Genomic DNA, 15,635 nt, shown 5'->3' on the forward strand with positions numbered 1-15,635 from the left:
CTTCCGTAGAACAGATTTGTTTTGTTCACGGAGAAGAGAGGCAGTACCCTACAGCAAGTGTCCAGGTAAATATACAGGGGCAGGCTTATTTGTTGGAGGTAGGTGCGGTAGATGGGTTGCCTTATCCAATGATTTTAGGTCGAGACTTACCTGTTTTGGTAGACTTGCTCGCGGATGGCAATGACTGCCGTAGTAAGGAATGTAGTGTAGCTCTGACCCGGGCTCAAGCTCAGAAATCAAATGCAGATGTTCAGTCCCTTAGTATGTTACCTTATTTTGGGGCAGAATTAGAAGCTCAGCTAGGTAAGTCTAGGAAATCGAAAAGGCAAAAGAGACGAGAGAAGCTCAGTTTTGCAGTGGCACAGTGTGATGAACCTCTGTTAGAACAGGATCTAGTCCCAGTGGATATCCCTAAGGGGATTGGCTTGTTGCAGCAAGAGGATTCAGTGATTGGGCCCCTCTATAGGCAGGTTCAGGAAGAAGTACAAGATGATGACCCTACATCAGGTAGTTCAGGGAGTCTGATGTGTACTAAAGACGGCGTGCTGTATAAGGGGAAGGGAATAGATGCTCGCATTGTGGTCCCTCAGAAGGCGAAGGATATTGTGCTCGAGTTGGGCCATTCCATCCCCTGGGCCGGCCATTTAGGAAGACAAAAGACGTCAGCTCGAATTAGCCGTCACTGTTTTTTGGCCAAATATGAATAAAGAGGTGTCAGAGTTTTGTAGAACTTGTCCTCAGTGCCAGAAGATTGCCAGTAGAGGTCCTCCCAGAGTTCCGTTAGAGCCCCTTCCTGTAATTGGTGTGCCCTTTGAACAGTTAGGGATGGATGTGGTAGGGCCATTAGAGCGAAGTAAAGCTGGAAATCGCTTTATGCTGGTAATCACAGATTACGCAACAAGGTACCCTGAGGTTTTCCCTCTCAAGTCAGTCAAGGCTAGGACAGTTGCAATTTGCCTTATGCAGTTGTTTTCGCGGGTGGGTTTTCCCAAAACGATATTGACTGATCAAGGTTCAAACTTCATGTCCAAGCTTCTCCGACAAGCATACAGTTCGCTAGGTATTAAGGGCATAAGAACCACACCTTATCACCCGCAGACTGATGGTCTGACGGAGAGATTTAATCAAACACTAAAACAAATGCTGAGGAAATATGTGAGTGAATCTGGAGGTGACTGGGATCAGTGGATTCCGTACCTATTATTTGCCTACAGGGAGGTCCCTCAGTCTTCTACTGGCTTCTCACCTTTTGAGTTGCTATATGGCCGGGAGGTGCGAGGCCCTTTGTCCCTGCTGAAGGAGAGCTGGATGGGTGGTCAGGAGGCCCCAGCAACTCAACATGTGCTCCCTTATGTTCTCCAGATGCGGGAGAAATTGAAGAGCATGACTCAGCTTGCCCAGTCAAACTTAGCCCAAGCACAGCAACGTCAGCGGCAATATTATGATCAAAAGGCTAAAGTCAGAAGTTTTGAGGCTGGAGAAAAGGTGTTGGTGATGTTACCCAGTGATAGTAGCAAGCTGCTCGCTAAATGGCAGGGACCTTGTGAGGTACTCCGTAAGCTTGGACCTACCACGTATGAGGTTGTCAATTCAGGAAAGTGGCGCTCAAGTCGGGTACTGCATGTTAATTTGCTTAAGAAATGGCATGAGAGATTGCCCCAAGTGGCTGAGGTGTGTATGATTCGGCAGGTAGCGGATGAAGATGAGGTGGAGGAACAATACCTGCCACTGCCTTCAGCAAACACTGTGGACCTCAATCATCTCTCACCCCCTCAACAGTGACAGCTTCATAAGATTTGTGGCATAGGGGTGTGCCAGGAGGAACCGGGGCGCACCACTCTGATTCATCATAACATCACCTTGCATGAGGGAGCTGCGACCCGACGTAAGTGCTACCGTATTCCTGAACGTCTTTTACCAGCTTTGAAGGAGGAAGTGAATCAAATGCTGGCCATGGGTATCATTGAGCCGTCTAGAAGTGAGTGGTGTAGCCCAGTGGTCTTGGTACCTAAAAAAGATGGGAGTCTACGCTTTTGTGTGGACTTCAGATATCTGAATTCGGTGTCCAAATTTGACTCCTATCCTACCCCACGAATTGACGACTTGATTGACCAGCTTGGAAGGGCTAGGTGGTTGACCACACTTGATTTATGTAAAGGCTACTGGCAAGTCCCATTGAGTGACAATGCAAAGGAGCTGACAGCCTTCAAGACTCCCTGAGGCCTCTTCCATTTCTGTACTATGCCCTTTGGCCTGCATGGGGCGCCAGCAACATTTCAAAGATTAATGGACCAGGTGCTGGTTGGGCTGGATGGGTACGCAGCCGCGTATTTAGATGATGTCGTAATTTTTAGTTAATCTTGGGAGGAACATCTTGAGCATCTTGAAGAGGTGTTTAGGCGAATTCAATCAGGTGGCCCGCTCAACCACCGCAAATGTGCCATAGCCAAGAAAGAAACCGAATACCTGGGGTATGTGATCGGCGGTGGTGTTATTAGGCCCCAAATTCAAAAGATACGAGCAATTCAAGACTGTTCCCTCCCTCAGACAAAAACCCAAGTGAGAGCGTTCCTGGGCATGGCTGGGTGGTATAGACGATTTGTGCCTAATTTTTCTGTTCGAGCGGCAGCTTTGACCGATTGGACACGGAAGAACTGTCCTGTCCAAATTCAGTGGACTGAGGTGGCTCAGAATGCCTTCCAGGGGACATCAAAGATGCGCTATGCAATGATCCAGTGCTGTCTTGCCCCAATTTTAAAGAACTTTTTGTTTTACAGACTGACGCTTCTAATACAGGCATAGGAGCAGTGCTGTTACAAGGGGAACTGGGGAATAGGCATCCAGTGGCCTACATAAGTCGGAAGCTGTATCCCAGAGAAGTGAAATACTCCACAGTTGAGAAGGAGTGCTTGGCCGTTAAATGGGCCCTGGACACGTTCAGGTACTACCTTCTTGGCCGAGAGTTCCTCCTGGAGACTGATCACCGGCCACTGCAATGGATGGATCGCATGAGAGACTCAAATGCACGAATTACTCGATGGTACTTGTCAATGCAACCTTATCGTTTTAGAGTCCAGCATGTGCCAGGAAAGAGTAATGCTACGGAGGACTTTCTTTCTCGCCTCCCGGCTTGAAAATGGGTGCGGGGTAGTGTGACGGTCACGGAATGACCGCATCTCTAATCTGGACTATATATGTGTAAATGAACTCTCTCTCACACGTGCACGCACACACACACACACACACACACACACACACACACACGCACACAGAGACTGTTCATTGACATAAGAATTTATTGTGGTTACCTATCGAAAGGCGCTAATTAAATACCTGTGGTTATTGTGCAGTATTGTTTGTCCCATGATTTTAGAGTTCCGACGGGGAAACAGTGGCGGGAATAGGGTTAGGGAATCTTCAGTTCCGCTAATGTGGGGACTGTACCATTTAATAATTGAGCGTGGGTGTTTCAGGGACAACGCGGCCGAGTTGCTTCTGTTAGTATTCCTGTTCAATGCATGTTAAATTAGATCTGTGATAACATAAGAGAAGATGTATTTGTTTTCAATGCTATGTCAACATGTTTCTCCTAGAATCTATATTTATGGGAAAATGTGTTCGTCCCTCCCCATGGGGTAATGGTGCTGGCCGCCAGTATAAATGTGTGTATTTGTTTAATGGAGTTAGTCTGTGTTGGTTGCTGCAGTGGAGAGTGTGGCTTGAGGGCTGCAGGTATTTCTATTTTTTTTTTCTTTTCTTTTCTTTGTATTCTTTGAGGAACTTAATTTTTGGAAAAGATTGTATTTTGCATTCTTTGTTTTGGATTCTAATTTGGATGTCTATTGAATACTTATTTTTCTAGTTTTTTCTTATTTTCTGGTAATGGTATATTTTTGGGGTTTGAGTTATTCCTACTTTTCATGTTCAAAATAAATATTCATTTATACTTTAAACCTCTTGTAGTCACTCTGCCTCTGTTTAATTTGGCCACACCCTTCCTTTTAGGTTGCCCATTTTGGGTGACCGTTACACACACACACACACACACTCTCTCTCTCTCTCTCTCTCTCTCTCTCTCTCTCTCTCTCTCTCTCACACACACACACACACAATAGTACTAAATCAAATAGTACAAGAACAACAAATAGAGTCTGCTATGAAGAGAGACACTCAGAGGAAGTTGAGGGGCGGGAGGAGATAAAGACAAGAGGAGAACACGAGGAGTTTCATACAAAAGAAGGAAAGACCCTTCAATGGGCAGAGAGAGAGAGAGAGAGAGAGAGAGAGAGAGAGAGAGAGAGAGAGAGAGAGAGAGAGAGAGAGAGAGAGAGAGAGAGAGAGAGAGAGAGAGAGAGAGAGAGAGAGAGAGAGAGAGAGAGAGAGAGAGAGAACCATGAAGTGAACTCTGATAAGAGTCCCTGATTCAGCTGACACGACTAACAACAGCTTCAGGACTCACACACACACACACACACACACACACTCCGGCCCATCAGGACTCACACACACTCACACACACACACACTCCGGCCCATCAGGACTCACACACACTCACACACACACTCCGGCCCATCAGGACTCACACACACACACACACTGAGAGACAGACTGACCTGAGGAAAGGCCTTTGGCTGTGCTCTGAGACTTCTGCATCACACACACACACACACTCACACACACACACACACACACACACACACACACACACACACACACACACACACACACACACACACACACACACACACTGACCTGAGGAAAGGCCTTTGGCTGTGCTCTGAGACTTCTGCATCACACACACACACACACACACACACACACACACACACACACACTGACCTGAGGAAAGGCCTTTAGCTGTGCTCTGAGACTTCTGCATCACACACACACACACACACACACACACACACACACACTGACCTGAGGAGAGGCCTTTAGCTGTGCTCTGAGACTTCTGCATCTCGGTCTCTTTGAAGCTCAGATCGTCCTGCATGGACCGCAGCTCCTGCGCAGTGACCTCTGACAGCTGCTCAGCTGCTGCAGACGGCTGATGTTCTGGACACACACACACACACACACACACAGGTCAGAGGTCAGAGGTCAGAGGTCACGCCTCGAGCTGGAGATGTTAAAGAGGGAAACACTGATCCAGGAGCTGTACCCTGCTGGAGTGCTCCAGTAGAGCCACCACACCGCTCTGAGCGTCGCGGATCAGCTGCAGATCCTGGCCCTTATTCTCCTCAAACGTGTTCAGATATGCTGAAAGAACACATGACCAGTCACATGACAACACTGGGCATCTGTCAGTCACATGACAACACTGGGCATCTGTGGAGATGTGTGAAAGTTGCCCCACTCACAGTCGATTTCCTCTTCTCTCTTCTGCAGCTCCTTGTACTTCTGAGTTCGTTCGCCTGTGTGGACGGTAAAAGGTGTTAGAGTCAGTCTATTAAACGGAACAAGAGAAATCAATTCCCCTCATGTTTTTAATTTAAAAAGTATAATGTAACCTCCTGTAACGGTCCAAAAATACCATTGACCAACTGAAATAAGACATGACCATTGACCACACACACATTTACACACCAGCAAAGCCTATTCGTGTTCAGACACGTGGTCTGCCCATCACACTGAGAGAGACGGGATAATATTATCAGGGCCAAGCACTGAAGGTTATTCTTCCTTCTTCTTCCGCCATTGAAGTCTATGGCAGCCCATAGAACCGTTTGTGGGAAAGTTATGAAATTTGGCACACTGATAGAGGACAGTCCCAACATTCACCACACCGATTTTGGAGTCTCTAACAAAAAAAACCAATCCCTCTAGCGCCACCACCTGTCCAAAGTTTCACTTTATGCTAATAACTTTTGAAGCATAAGTGATAGAGACAATTTTTAATTAACCAAAAACCTACTTTTGCTAACTCCTCCTAGGCCGTTGCCTCAATTTTCACGAAAATTTAACCCGATCATCTTCAGACGGTGCTGACAAAAAGTTATGAAATTCAAGTTGTTTCGTCAAACCGTTTTTTAATAAACGCGCGAACAAATTTTACATAGCGGTTGCGAAAATACACTTAATGCTATATCTCTGCAACGCTTTATCGTATTCAAACCAAACTTGTTACATGTCATCACAAGCATGACCTGAGGCAACATGCAGCGTTTCGGCGCAGCGCCACCTACTGGTCCGGAGATATGAAAAATAGCTATTTTTGCTTATAACTTCTGAACCGTTTGTCCAAAAATCATAAACGTGGTCTTGTTAGAGTCAGGACGTCATGCCGAGTCCGATTTTACCATATCGGCCTTTTTGAACGAATGAACGGATTGTTACAAAACTCGGTATGGGTCATCATCACGATGCCCTGAAAGAGCCTGAGAAGTTTCGAAACAGCACCACCTAGGGGATACATTTTTTTTTTTCAAACGCTTATGACTTTGGGTGTTTTTTTCATGGGAGGAACTTTTTTTTGTCTCCTGAATCCTTGCCGAGTCCAACGATACCAGACTTGCCAGGTTTCGGCGTATGGTTTGTGCAGCGTTGTAATTTAGCGCTTATAAAACATTAGCTGATATCTTCGAAACCGCTAGTCCGATCGAGACGAAACCAGCATCAGAAGTTCAGAAACATAGGTCAATAGCCATACACTAATACCCAAATGGCAAAATATTGATAGTAAGGGGGAGTAAAATCCAATCAAAGTCAGGTGTCAGTCATTTTTTGCTGTTTTTTTTCCATATAAATGTCTACAACTCCAAAACGAAATGAGATATATTCCTCACAATTGACACACACATTTATGGGCTCACTCTGAGGACACATTAAAAAAAATGGTAGGATCGTGCCTCTTGGTGGCGCTATAATTAAACAAAATTTGAAATTGCCTCTTAATGTGGGGTTTTAACATTTTTGCTTCAAATGTCTAGAGTCATTTTCCAGTTGGTCGGCTGTTAGCTTCCTTGTTTGCTTCTGTTGCGCTTGGCCCCGGTGTTGCTGCTTGCAGCTATATTTATTATTATTATTATTCCTAAACACCTGAAGTCTTCAGTTTGTATAGAACTAACATTCATATCTGGAGACTTCTATGAGCAACAATCTGAATATCAGCTCTGAAGATCAACATGTTTGATGGTAAATATGTTTACAATGAAGAATCTACATTAGAAACTGATATAAGTATAGTCATGAACATCTTCATATGGGTTAGTGTGCTGGAAGCAGAGCTTGGATCAGGCTCTTCCTCTCTAAAGCACACAGACTATGATATAAATTCATATTTCGGGAAAAGCACCTTGATGTTCCTCCATGTCAGCGTCCAGTTGCCGCATATCTTCGGTGAGATGGCTAATTTTCTCACGTAACTCTGACAGTCTGCATAAAAACAGGATGTTCATTTTAGTCTTTTTGTGTAAGTAAATACAATAACTGCACCAACAGCATAATAACTGAAGCCTGCATCTCTAGAGCAATACTGTGGATCTACTCCAGCAATCATACCAGATTGAGCAAAGCACACATGAATATGGTTTATGAATACATACTGGCGCTCCATGCTGGCGATCTCCTGGTTGTTTTCTTTGACCTAAACCAGCAGAAGAGCAATCGTGTTCAGTCCCTGTGAATCTGTGAAGGTATGGAGTGAGTGAGTGAGTGATGGAGAGACCTGTTTAAAGAGGCGTTCTCTCTCCTCTTGCGGAGAGCCCATGTTCCTGTCTTCAGTCAGAAGGGCGTCTCTGCGGGTCTCCAGCTCCAGCAGCTTCTCGTGCAGCAGGACGGCTTCCTGTTTGGCCTGAGAGTGAACCAGGTCCTGTACACACACATTTAAAACACGATATACAGTGAGCAAATCAGGCAGTGCATTGACTTCATTAAAGCTCCACAGCTGAGCCCGTTTTAAAATGGCTGCCGTAAAGGATTGAGCAATAACACTGAATAAAGTTTACTACTTACAAAGTGTGTGTGAAGCAGGTGTGTACTGTAAAAGAGTTTGTGTGTGTGTTTATGATTGCTCAGACAGCTTCTGCAGGTGTTGTGTGTGTGTGTGTTTATGATTGCACAGACAGCTTCTGCAGGTGTTGTGTGTGTGTGTGTGTGTGAGTGAGAGAGAGAGAGAGTGTGTGTGTGTGTGTTTATGATTGCACAGACAGCTTCTGCAGGTGTTGTGTATGTGTGTGTGTGTGTGTGTGAGTGTGTGAGAGAGAGAGAGAGTGTGTGTGTGTGTGTGTGTTTATGATTGCACAGACAGCTTCTGCAGGTGTTGTGTGTGTGTGTGTGTGTGTGTGTGTGTGTGAGAGAGAGAGAGAGAGAGAGAGAGAGAGAGAGTGTGTGTGTGTGTGTGTGTGTTTATGATTGCACAGACAGCTTCTGCAGGTGTTGTGTGTGTGAATGTGTGTGAATGTGTGTGAATGTGTGTGAATGTGTGTGAACGTGTGTGTGTGTGTGTGTGTGTGTGTGTGTGTGTCCACTCACCGCCTCAAACGTCTCCTTCCTACTCATGAGAGTGTCCAGTTCCTCTTGATGGGAATCCAGCTCCTGGACGCAGATGAGAGGAAACACAGCAGATTCATCATCACTGAACACTGATCTTTAAATCACCCTCATCAATCATTCACAGACTTCACTTTAAAGCCCTGAGTCAGGAGTGAAGCCCACTTAAAGACACTTCCCACTAAAGCCACTTCCACTAAAGCCACTTCCACTAACCCTTCCGGGAAGTAGCCTATACTTCATGAAGACCCGCTTCCCTGATTGACTCTAGTACAACCCCAAATCAGAAAAATTTGGGACAGTATGGAAAACGAAAAAAAAAAAAAAAAGAAGTGATTTCTAAATTTCCTTTGACTTGTATTTCATTGCAGACAATATGAACACAAAATATTTCATGTTTTGTCTGGTCAACTTCATGTCATTTGTAAATATGCATCCTTTCCTGTCATTCAGACCTGCAACACATTTCAAAAAAAATTGGGACAGGAGCAATTTAGGGCTAGTAATGAGGTAAAATGGTTAAATAATGATGTGATTTGAAACAGGTGATGTCAACAGATGATTGTAATTATGATTTGGTAAAAAAGCAGCATCCAAGAAAGGTCTAATCCTTTAGGAGCAAAGATGGGCCGAGGATCGCCAGTTTGCCAACAAATACGTGAGAAAATTATTGAAATGTTTAAAAACAATGTTCCTCAAAGAAAGATAGGAAGAGATTTGGATATTTCACATTCAACAGTGCATAACATAATTAAAAGATTCAAGGAATCTGGAGGAATTTCAGTGCGTAAAGGACAAGGGCGCAAGCCTAAGCTGAACAACCGTGATCTCCGATCCCTCAGGCGGCACTGCATCAAGAATCGTCATCATCTAGAAGCCATATCACCACATGGGCTCAGGACTACTTTGGCAAACCTTTGTCAAGTACCACAATACGTAGTTACATCCACAAATGCCAGTTAAAACTGTACTGTGCCAAAAGGAAGCTCTATGTTAACAGTGTCCAGAAGCGCCGTCGACTTCTCTGGGCTCGAGGCATCTGGGATGGACCATCACACAGTGGAAACGTGTACTGTGCTCAGATGAAGCAGTATTTCAGGTATTTTTTGGGATGAATGGACGCTGTGTGCTCTGGACCAAAGAAGAAAAGGATCATCCAGACTGTTACCAGCAACAAGTCCAGAAGCCAGGGTCTGTCATGGTATGGGGTTGTGTCAGTGCCCTTGGCAAAGGTAACTTGCACTTCTGTGAAGGCACCATTAATGCTGAAAAGTACATAGAGATTTTGGAGCATAATATGCTGCCTTCAAGAAGACATCTTTTCCAGGGACGTCCATGCATATTTCAACAAGACAATGCAAAACCACATTCTGCACACATTCTGCAGTCCTGGCTGCGGAGGAAGAGGGTTCGGGTACTTGACTGGCCTGCCTCAGTCCCGACCTGTAGAGAATAGAGAATGTGGACAACGAAGACCCCGTACTGTTGCCCACCTTAAAGGGGTGGTAAACCACGATTTCACTATTCTAACTTTAGCTAGCGTGTAATGTTGCTGCTTGAGCATAAACACCATCTGCAAAGTTACAACGTTCAAAGTTTTAAGCAAAGGGAGATATTTGCTTTTAAAGAAATCAGTTTCTAAGAACTACAGCAAACGGCCAGTAGGCGACTACAGACATTCCTCCAGGGTTGTTGACATCAACAGGCTCAATATTTACATAAACCCCTCCTCCGAGAATATTAAATAAGGGGGGGTGAGGCCATTTTGTATCGCGGCGCTGTTGTGGTATAGTTAGGCTGGAGTGTTGTTGCCGCGATGCCGAGGAAACACTGTTATATTCATCCGGATTGCAGGTCTGGGGTACTTGCTCTGTTCAGCCTTCCTTGGGACGGGGGTGCGTTGCAGAGCGTTTAACATACAGCATGTTATATGCACGTGTGTTTGAGTCAGCGGGGAACAGGCGCGCGCGGGGCTCCCGCTGCACATCTCACAGAGGAAAACATCCACCGTCTTCGCGATTTCAATGCCGGATTTGCACAACGTCAGCTGCGTGAAAAAAACACTGCCGGTGCGTGGATGCACGACGCGCGCGCTGCACATTTCACGGAGGACAACTTCCACAAACTTCGCGAGTTCAATACAGGATATGCGCAACGGCTTGTCCTGAAAGCTGGATTTACAAACAGAAGCTGTTTACGGGCCACAACCTGTAAGTCTGATTTATATTTCATCGATGTGTTTTCCTGTAATAGGTTGTAGCAAGGAAGTAAACAGATGACAACACTGTTCTGCAAACCAGTCTGTTAAATGCTCATTCATACTTAACGTTATCCGACGAACACCTAACGTTACAAACACTAACGTTAAAATCTCAACAGCGAACCTGGCATTAGTGTAAATGATTCTTTGATTAGAGCTTTTATGTATTGTTTATCTACAGGCATGGTTAAACATGGTTCTGTGTGTGATTTGGCTAACTTACTAGTTAAAGCCAGTGCTTAGTGTTCGTTTTGGGTTAGTTCTTGCGACAGATATTTGGCTATAATCGTTCTAAAAATACAAAAGTTAAAGTGCCATTCAGTGGCGATCATTATAGATCCGCAGTCTTTACTCTTGAGGACTGAACAGGTTCTGCTCGATCATCTTCACTCAAATGTTCTGGGTCTGATTCGGGCTCATATGGTTTTATTGACGCCGTTGTTTCTAATACTGACCAAAGCACAGCCTCCGGTAAAGGTAAGGGGCGTGACCTTTCCGACAAACGTGCACTGCGGTTAGCGAATCACAACACACTGGGCCAGCTAACCAATCTGAGCCCATCGCGTATTTTTGAGGGACTGGCTTCATACAACCCGGAAAGCATCAGACCGTTTTACAAGAGCAGAGCAGTGTAGAATAAAGGTCAAATATATGAAAAATAAGGCAATTTTTTTTAAACGAAGCATGAACACATGTTACAGTGCACCCCACAAACACAGTCAAGCCTTCAAAAGAATGTGTTTTACCACCCCTTTAAGACTTGTTTGCAGGAAAAATGGGACAAAATTACACCTGAAACACTTCATCACTTGGTGTCTTCAGTCCCTAAACATCTTTTAAGTGTTGTGAAAAGGAATGGCAACATTACAAAGTGGTAAATGCTTTACTGTCCCAACTTTTTTTGAAATGTGTTGCAGGTCTGAATGACAGGAAAGGATGCATATTTACAAATGACATGAAGTTGACCAGACAAAACATGAAATATTTTGTGTTCATATTGTCTGCAATGTAATACAAGTCAAAGTCAATTTAGAAATCACTTCTTTTTTTTTTATTTGCGTTTTCCATAATGTCCCGACTTTTTCTGATTTGGGGTTGTATTTACCTCTATTGTCCACACACTTCTATCCAGAGTGACCTGACATGGCATTCGAGTGTTATTTCTACAGTTCTTGTGTTGCCCAGGAATCAGACCCATGATAAATTACACCACATCAGGGTTGTTCCTAAAATCATCAGAGCGGTTCGTAGCGAGGGATGAGAGGACGAACCTGCAGCAGCTCTTCATTGGTGGCCTTCATCTCAGTGTACTTGGCCTGTTTATCAGCTGACATCTTTTTAATGATGTCTTGTGCCGCCCGCTTCTCCTGGACTATAGCATCCTCCACAGCTCGGATCATATCCTCTTTCCTGACAAAGGGAGAGAAAGTTAAAGTTATTACTATACATCGTATTCATCCGTCCTCATTCCACTGAATCTCTGTCACGGTAACCTCAGATATCAGAAACTCATCTGTGTTGTACAACATCCTGTCAGACACACGTCCTCATCTCGAGACTGGACTACTGAAGTGCTCTTGAGCCTACAGACTGCAGAAATCTAACTTTGCACTTCCTCAAACCTCTAAAATATATATATATATATAAACACTCACCTAAAGGATTATTATGAACACATACTAATACTGTGTTTGACCCTTTCTCCTTCAGAACTGCCTTAATTCTACGTGGCATTGACTCAACAAGCTGCTGAAAGCATTCTTTAGAAATGTTGGCCCATATTGATAGGAGAGCATCTGCAGTTGATGGAGATTTGTGGGATGCACATCCAGGGCACGAATCTCCCGTTCCACCACATCCCAAAGATGCTCTATTGGGTTGAGATCTGGTGACTGTGGCGGCCATTTTAGTCAAGTGAACTCATTGTCATGTTCAAGAAACCAGTTTGAAATGATTGGAGCTTTGTGACGGTGCATTATCCTGCTGGAAGTAGCCATCAGAGGATGGGGACATGGTGCTCATAAAGGGATGGACATGGGCAGAAACAATGCTCAGGTAGGCCGTGGCATTTAAACCATGCCCAATTGGCACTAAGGGGCCTAAAGTGTGCCAAGAAAACATCCCCCACACCATTACACCACCACCACCAGCCTGCACAGTGGGAACAAGGCATGATGATCCATGTTCTCATTCTGTTTACGCCAAATTCTGACTCTACCATCTGAATGTCTCAACAGAAATCCAGACTCATCAGACCAGGCAACATTTTTCCAGTCTTCAACTGTCCAATTTTGGTGAGCTGGAGCAAATTGTCGCCTCTTTTTCCTCTTTGTAGTGGAGATGAGTGGTACCCGGTGGGGTCTTCTGCTGTTGTAGCCCATCCGCCTCAAGGTTGTGTGTGTTGTGGCTTCACAAATGCTTTGCTGCAGACCTCGGTTGTAACGAGTGGTTATTTCAGTCAAAGTTGCTCTTCTATCAGCTTGAATCAGTCGGCCCATGACCTCTGACCTCTAGCATCAACAAGGCATTTTCTCCCACAGGACTGCCGCATACTGGATGCTTTTCCCTTTTCACACCATTCTTTGTAAACCCTAGAAATGGTTGTGTGTGAAAATCCCAGTAACTGAGCAGATTGTGAAATACTCAGACCGGCCGTCTGGCACCAACAACCATGCCACGCTCAAAATAGCTTAAATCTCCTTTCTTTCCCATTCCGACATTCAGTGTGGAGTTCAGGAGATTGACCAGGACCACACCCCTAAATGCATTGAAGACACTGCCATGTGATTGGTTGATTAGATAATTGCATTAATGAGAAATTGAACAGGTGTTAATAATCCTTTAGGTGAGTGTATATGTCTCTAACATTCATGCTAGAATACAAACACAAGGACTACTTCCACGACAGTATCAATCAACTTTGTGACTGAAAGCTTTTATAGCTTACATTGCATTCAAGGGTTAGACATTTGATCAGTTCATGCAGTCCCTGGGAATCTGACCCATGACCTTAGGGTTGATCGCGCACAACACAATAGAGTCACAGTTCACTTTCTTAAGCTATATGACTGAATCTGGTCAATCTTTAGCCAAAGTCTTTTATTACAGAGAGCAAAGTCTGTTTCTGTCTGAGCTGTTCTACTACACACGACTCCAGGGTAAGTGGCATTCACATCTACGCCGTTTGTGTTTAATAAAACAGTCTAATTCAGCTCATTAACGTGATATAATAGTGCTGGTTATTAATGTTAATTCAGCTCATAAACGTGATATAATATAGTTCTAACGTTCGCTCGGGTTCAGGAGAGATTATCCACGTTTATCATTTCAAACAAGTAATCAAAGAGAATACATCTTTAAACTTCAACGTTCTACAATCATTTTAACTATTACAACAAAAAACTGATGTTTAACGCAGAATAAGAGGCAAATATCCTCAATGCTATCACACAGTTTGAGTCTAAATGATCAAGATTTAATAACTTCAGAGGAGCAAAGAGGCTCAAGACATAATGCATTTCATTTCAAAACAATTGTGTTTGATATTTCGTTTTCATAGTTTGAAATATATCAGAACAAACAATAAATCAAATGCAGATGATATGCTCGTGTCACTCAAGGCGGAGGGGTGGAGCTTCACAGCTGAAGAGAGGAAATACACCATCAACACTAACACATGCTAACATGCAGCAGGGCTTGAGAGAGGAAGTGCAGGAAAGACAAAGGTTTAGAGGAGTTGGCCATTTTCCTTTAGTCTTTTAAATCCAGTAACATCACTAACCCAACAGATCCTGAAACAGGACAATTCAATCAAATACAACCATATTAGACAACATCCTATAATAACCCTAACAGCCAGCTGGTGTCACTCAGCTTGATCTCCATAGAGACAGAGCGTATTTAGGCCACGCCCACACCGAAGACACAAAGACACTAAAGACGTGGATACAAAGTCCATCTCACTACAGCGGCTCTACAATAACTTTATGAAGACGAGAATAGTTTCTGTGGGCAAAAAAACCCTAAATAACGACTTATATAGTGATGACGATTTCAAAACACGGCCTTATGAAGCTTCGAAGCGTTATGAATCAGTGAGTCGATTCAGCGGTTCAGAGCGTTATGAGTCAGTGAGCCGATTCAGCGGTTCAGAGCGTTATGAATCAGTGAGTCGATTCAGCGGTTCAGAGCGTTATGAATCAGTGAGTCGATTCAGCGGTTCAGAGCGTTATGAATCAGTGAGTCGATTCAGCGGTTCAGAGTGTTATGAATCAGTGAGTCGATTCAGCGGTTCAGAGCATTATGAATCAGTGAGTCGATTCATGATTCGGATCCCATGTCAAACCGCCTAACTGTTGAAATTTGGCGATCCAAACTGCTCATTCGACTCACTGATTCATAACGCTTCGAAGCTTCATGATGCCGTGTTTTGAAATCGTCATCACTATATAAGTCGTTATTTAGGGTTTTTTTGCGCACAGAAACTATTCTCGTCTTCATAAAGTTATTGTAGAGCCGCTGTAGTGAGATGGACTTTGTAACTTTAGTCTTTAGTGTCTTTTAAGGGTCTTGAGAGTGTAAAGTTGAGCCAATGGAGGCCTTTCAGAGCATCAGCTTTACACTAAAATATCTTCATTTGTGTCTGAAGATGAACGGAGGTCTGACGGGTGTCCAACCACATGAGGCTCAGTCATTAATGACACAATTTACAGTTTTGGCTGAACTAACCCTTTAATGTCAAATATCCAAATGTTGGTTTTGTATATGATATTTCCTCTCTCTGATATCGTTCTCCTCTAGTGTTTGTAGTTCTCAGTGTAATATGACCCACAATGGCCTGAATCCACTTTTTTGTCCTTAAAACGCTCGTTTTTTGGGTCAACGG

The 15,635-nt window shown here is 44.1% G+C and overlaps 1 protein-coding gene across 1 annotated transcript in view; it reads right to left on the bottom strand.

The window, feature by feature from the left end:
- The window catches only part of ift74 (intraflagellar transport 74), a 65,694-nt gene that overhangs the window by 24,002 nt on the left and 26,057 nt on the right, over positions 1-15,635 (bottom strand). Inside the window, exons 9-16 of the mRNA XM_079814643.1 lie at positions 12,022-12,160; positions 8,473-8,535; positions 7,667-7,810; positions 7,545-7,585; positions 7,295-7,374; positions 5,361-5,414; positions 5,162-5,259; positions 4,921-5,047 (exon numbers count right to left, since the gene is read on the bottom strand). Of these exons, the coding sequence (XP_079670769.1) occupies positions 4,921-5,047; positions 5,162-5,259; positions 5,361-5,414; positions 7,295-7,374; positions 7,545-7,585; positions 7,667-7,810; positions 8,473-8,535; positions 12,022-12,160 (746 nt within the window). The remainder of the gene's footprint in view (positions 1-4,920; positions 5,048-5,161; positions 5,260-5,360; positions 5,415-7,294; positions 7,375-7,544; positions 7,586-7,666; positions 7,811-8,472; positions 8,536-12,021; positions 12,161-15,635) is intronic.

Source organism: Gobio gobio (assembly GCF_949357685.1).
Source record: "Gobio gobio genome assembly, chromosome: 4".
Classification (NCBI taxonomy): Eukaryota; Metazoa; Chordata; class Actinopteri; order Cypriniformes; family Gobionidae; genus Gobio; species Gobio gobio.